Source organism: Pogoniulus pusillus, chromosome 22 (genome assembly GCF_015220805.1).
Source record: "Pogoniulus pusillus isolate bPogPus1 chromosome 22, bPogPus1.pri, whole genome shotgun sequence".
Lineage (NCBI taxonomy): Eukaryota > Metazoa > Chordata > Aves > Piciformes > Lybiidae > Pogoniulus > Pogoniulus pusillus.
The window spans coordinates 7746927-7752926 of record NC_087285.1 but is presented as its reverse complement, the minus strand read 5'-3'; the positions used below and the strand labels follow the sequence as shown (position 1 = coordinate 7752926).

At 41.1% G+C, this 6000-nt stretch overlaps 1 protein-coding gene across 50 annotated transcripts in view; it reads right to left on the bottom strand.

Annotated features, from left to right (window-relative positions):
• Nucleotides 1–2011: 2011 nt before the first annotated feature.
• TENM2 (teneurin transmembrane protein 2) overlaps nt 2012–6000 on the bottom strand; it is a 1869083-nt gene continuing 1865094 nt past the window's right edge. For all 50 annotated transcript variants that reach the window (XM_064161561.1, XM_064161557.1, XM_064161558.1 and 47 more), the window contains 2 exons: nt 4425–4555; nt 2012–3914 (listed from right to left, as the gene is read on the bottom strand). In XM_064161561.1, coding sequence (XP_064017631.1) covers nt 3153–3914; nt 4425–4555 — 893 coding nt within the window. In that variant the 3' untranslated portion in view covers nt 2012–3152. The remainder of the gene's footprint in view (nt 3915–4424; nt 4556–6000) is intronic.

Here is a 6000-nt window from a genome sequence, read left to right as displayed (position 1 = left end):
TGGGTGCCCTCAGCCCATCCTGGTCACAGTGCTGTGGGGGACACAGCCACACTACTATTAAAGCCACCACTTAAGAAGGATCCCAGTTCTTGCCTCCTTGACATGCCTTTAGGTTAATCACCTATTCCATGTGGAAAAGTGTAGCAAAGAGGAGACAGGAAAAGCAAAGGCTTTAAGAGGAACAGGAGATAGCAGTTTGTGCAAGAAGGGGAGTGCTGTAGAAAGGAAAAAGGAGAAAAAGATACCTCAAGAAACAGGGGCAACTCAGATGGGACTATAAGAGAGGAGGCAGTAAGTGGTTGGCCATGGCTATGTCAGTCCAGTTATAGCCACCATTTGCTAAGTGAAAAGCTCTTTAGAGGCTATGCTGTTTTTTTCTAGGCATAAGAGCATCTAGCCTTTTGTTACCATTACAGAACACAGTAAGTCTTCAATCTCTTGAATGCAGCACACAAGGGATTTTTAGGTAACTGGATATGATAGCGTTTCTGTGCCAAAAGGACAGGGCTATGAGCATGTCCGTGTAGATACAACTGCTGGATGCAGCAAGGAATATCTATGGAAACACCACAAAAGTATTGCAGGTGGAGCTTTCCACAGGACAGAGTCACACACTGACTCTGGAAACCATAGCTGGCCTTGGATAAATGGTCTGCTGAGTGGTTAGAGCTGGAGCACTTTCAAAAGGTGCATTTAAGAACATCCTGAGGATACATATGTTATCTGGGAAGAAGCTAGGTAGGGAGTGCATCCCCTGCAAAACCTCCTCACATACTGATTTATATTAAAAATTTCATTTAAGCTTCCTTTTGAAGTAGCAGAATCTCTTATTCTGGAGAGTTTCAGATTTAGGAGAATGGTAACAGAATAAAGGACATCAGGGACTGTGCAACAGATTCTCATTTCAACACTTTTCAATTGCAAGAAAAAAAAATCCATTCAAAAAAAGACCTAAGAAGCTTTCCAGGACAGGGCAATGGTAATCCAGAGAAGCTGTGCTAATGAAAAATGTCTCTGCCTTGTGATTTAATGTTTTATGCTTCTATTAAAAAAAAAAAAAGTAACAATACTTTATAAAAAGGTTTCACTTGTAAAGAACAGTCTGGTAACAGATCCATCAGCACAGAAAAAACATCTGCAGTGATGGCCATACAGGACTTCGTCTGAAAACATACCCAGGATGAGGAGCAGGGCTCGGGGTTCCAGTGTGTGTGCTGCATATAGCAAACACAGCTCTAACACTCTGGTCAGAACAGGATGGCTCCCATTTGCACAGCAAAATTCAGTACACTTTCTGAGTGCTAGAGGTGTTACACAACAGAAGCACCAAACTGTTTTGCTTTAAAAATGCCTCAGAGTGAATTGATGCCCATAATCAACCCAAGCATCTTTGCCGATACCATGAATCATTAAAAACCTCATTTGTAAGCCCAAAAGCAAAACTGTTCTCAAAATTAAGTGGAGCTCCCTAGCTACATACTTAAATGAGATAAAAGCAGCAGGGCTCTGGTTGATGGATAGTTCCCTTTTAACATCATCAAGAGTGAGTGTTTGCTTAAGAGATGCTCTTTGATCTTACCTCCAAATTTTAAATGTGGTAGAAATAAGCAATCTCCCAAAGAAGACAGATCTCATGGAGACTTTCTGGCTCACAGCACAAACTTCCATGTGCCAGTTAATATCATATTACTGCATTTCCCAACTGTTAGAATGTTACTTTAGTGCAATTAAACTAATTCCAAGACTAAAACCTGTCAGTTTCAGGGTTGCTACTCATATGAGGTGCAGAGAGGGAATTTCTAAAGCATTTACCAGCTTTCTGCTGTGTTCTAAACAGTTTTGCGTGATGTATATGTAGGACTTTGCTTACCTAGAGATCAAAAGACCAGCCTTCTGCATTATCCATGGTACTGCGGCAATGAATGCCATATAAGATGCTATGTGCATCAGGTGACAGTGAGACACTAGCAGCTTTTCACATTGAAAAGATTTCACAGTGGAAGACAGGTCATTCACAGGAGTTTTAGAGACTTTATTTATGTATAAACAATTTAAACACTTTGCCATAAATTATCTTTGCCTGTCTCTAGTCTTTGCTTAGCAGCAAATTAAAATTAATATAAAAACTCAATGAACAATTCATACATGTATATTACAAAAAAGTTCTTGTACCAAAGTTCTTATTAGACTTTTTTTTTCTTTTTTTTCTTTTTTTTTTTCTCTTTTTGTGGTGACTGTAATGTGATTGTCTCAGTTTCTTGACCAAACAAACACACTAATAATTTTAAAATCTGAAACAGTGATTGTGCCTTCTGGCTGATGTATGTACAGGGTGATCTGACGTGGTGCCCATTTGCAATAGTGTAACACAATGCCCACAGCTCTACTGGAACTGATACCAACAAACTACTGAATCTAAACAGACTACACCCTGTAACTGTGTTATACTGTCCACAATGGAAATCTTCAAAGACAAACAGAGTATGAGATTTATTTGTAGTGATTTATAGCCACCATTTTGAATGTAACTTTACACTCTGCCCTCTTTGAATAAGTTAAGCCTCAGGCCAGACAAGTGGAGGGTCAGAGTGCAAGTGTGGTTTTGTTACTTTTAAATATATTTTTTCTTTACTATTTCCAGTGCGCTCTCACTTGCATTCTCATTGTCCTCCAGTTGCTGCACACAAATCACCCCAAAGTCATGTTTTAAATGCACCTGTATTTTGCTTTAAATGAAAACCTCTTGGATATTTATCAAACAAGCAGTCTGAATCATCTGTGTTTCATCAGCTGGTTAGTGAAAGTGGCCCACTTGGATTTCTTAGTTTGCTCACGTGTGAATGGAGTGAGGTAATACAATACGAGGCCGCCTTTTTGTTTTTCTTTAGACCCAGAACAAGTGGGTAATATTTCAGGGGTACTTTTTAATTTGTATGGTTAGAGTTTTCAGTCTGGCTTTAGTCCACTTCAGGATGTGGTTTTTAATCACTTGAATAGTAGCATTTAACTCAAAAAATATGAGCTTTTTTGCCACTTACTATCCCAGAGTAGCTCAGCCTAGTGCCCCCATTTAGGTCTTCATCTCCTTAGGAGAGGAGATAACAGTTATGACTACTGATTCATCCAGCAAAGGATGACAGCAGGTTAATTTGTTACCTCTTTCCCATTTCATTCTGTCTTAAAAACTGGATGTTGCTGCTACTGTCTGCTAGCTCTGGGTACTGCTCCACAGGCAGGACATAATATCCCTCATAACCTTGAACCCTTCCTGTGTTCAGAAGCTGCTGCTTCTCTCCGTCTGTCCATACGCGGCTGCCTTCTCGGCCATCCCGTGCTTTCTGCTGCTCTTTGGCCCAGGCTGATCCCAGGGCTCGCTGCCGAGCCTGGTCTAACACTCTCGCTTTCTCCTCGTCCAGCGTGTCGGGGGTCAGTCCGTAGCGGATGTTGATCAGCAGGGTGGAATACTGAAACTCAATATTCGTAAACCTTCGAGTCCTCCCATTGACCAGGAGAGTGGGTTGTGAGACGGTGACGTTGACTCCGCTGTCCAGGACCTTCCGCCCACTGGTCATGGCGAGGGTGACAAGGTCACTGTCAGCCGAGCCTATCTTGACAAAGTAGTGGGTATCCTTCCCCTCGATGCTGTAGTGCATTTTTTCCAGGTAGTGAGCACTGTTAAGGACAGAGGCAATCTTTCTGCTATCGTCTGTGGCTATGCTGGAAATGCCAGTGGTTACACGGCCTTCCTTCACAGCAAACATGATTCCTTTCCCAATGATAGGAGTGGTTGTTGCAAACCAGTGACCTGCTTTTTCTCTAATACTGGCATGTAATCTTTTAGATATCACCTGTCCTTCCAGAGCCATGAAAGCTTGGTTGTGTCTTTCTGTCGTCTGCTGAACTCCTGTAATTAGCTGGGAAGAGCAAAACAAGAAAACACCAAAGAGGATATAGATCTGCAAGTACTCATTTCAGAGACCAACACTATCTCTCAAAAGCCTCAGACAAAAAATGATGAGAAATCCTGTTAGAGGGTGAGAGAAGCATTTCCTAGCAGTACTGCAAGTACAGACCTAAGTTTATTGTGACACATATGTTATTAGGATGGTTTTACCCAAGGTACAACAGATGATAAATTACCCTGACAAAGTCTCCCTTTGTCATTGCTAATCAAGTTAATCGAGTTACAACTTGTTAATCAAGGAAGAACTCAATACAAGACAAACTAATGACACTGTAATTATGATAACAACGAAGGCTGGCAAGAAAGACATATGTTCATTAGTATAAAATCTAGCTATACTCACTTCATTTTACACTGAAATAAATACTTGGCCTTCTGTTAGGACTACAGAAAAGCCAGCAGCTCTATTCATAGAGAGAGGCAAATCTGTCGAGAAGAAGAATTTCTTAGTTCTGCCTACCTGTCCATTTTCACATGCTTGACTCTCGGATAACTCGTACGGTGGTGACACAAAGTACATTTTTGCTCTAGGGAAACCAGGAATAATGTTGCTAAGCTGAAATCCAAACATCACCAACCAGCTTTTGACATCTGTAAGTAGACAAGTGAGAAATGAGTATGTGTAATAAAGACAAGAAACAAAATAATTTAGGAACTCCATCTTTGACCTCCTTAATTTCAAGTAGCAACGGAACTCAGTTTCTATGGCAGTGTGGCACTTGGCAGAAATGTAGCAACTCACCATGTGTGGGTGCAGAAAATAGTGCTTTAAATTTACCCTAAATAGTTCATCTCAGATATACTGCCTCTGTCATTGTTTTTCCATTACACCACAAGGATAATCCAAGCATTTTACTGACCGCTGTAGCCTGTGAACTGCACTGTAAAATACTGGTTTAGTAGGTTAGCACTCCTAAAAATATCTGCAAAGTCCTCTGGGGCATACATGGCTCCTCTTTTCTATGTCCTACTGCTATTAACTGTCATCAGGTCTCAGGAGGCTCTGTTAAATGCAGTGATAAGCTAGACTTGTAATTCAGATATCTACATTTAGGAACTATGAACATCCTCCCCAACCCCCCAGGCCCAGTACAGTACTTTTCTGAAGCTGCATGAGAGGGTTACAGCTCAGCTCTGGGGTGAGCCTCAGGAAGTGCCAGCTCTGGGTTCAACCAGTGAAACTTCAGCTTTTTCATCTATATATGAAGACAAGTAACTAAATTAATTACAGTAATTCTCAGTCAGCAGGTATTAAGAGCTAATTATGTATTTTAGTTATCAAAACGTTTTTAACCACAAAAATCCCCATGATTCTGCTTTACATTTCTGTTTCCTGCTGCTTCTCTTCTCAGGCTGTCATGGAGCTAAGAAGCTATGTGGGAGCATAGGCACTTCTCATTTGATTTGGAACTATGTTCTTGGTCATTTTTGTTTAAAAATCTCTCTCCTGAGGCCTACTCTCCTCACTGGCCTACAATGGCTTCTGATGCTGCTACTGCCACTCCTCCATATGAGGCTGATCTCCATGTTTGAAGTGGCATGACTGTGGCAAGGCACTCTTGATGCAAAGGGCACTGGCTGAATGTAGACCACTCTAAGCATGATGTCTGCAGCAGGTGGGTGCCTGTGTATACAGGCCTCTGGGGCATGCTCAGCCACAGCACAACATCTCCTTGCTCTTGCAAAGCCTCTTTGCCCAATTTTTTTATCATAGGTAATGTTACATGATAAAAACTGTAATACATTTTGAATGTAAACATTTGGCAGCAGAAGTCTTCTTTTTTTAGCCATACTGACACTAAATAAGTACTAAAATGCTCTGCTTCTATCAAGGTGTGTGTATGTATCTGCCACCACACAGTGCCTAGCGTATTTTCACTCTAGCTTTGAGCATCACAGGGTTACTGCTCCTTTTTAAGGCTTCAATTTACTTCATGGTATAAGGAATCTCCTGAACAACTCACTTCAGCTGCACTAATTCCACAAAAAAACCACTGAACAATCCCAAACCAGCCAACTAAACAAAACCAAACCAA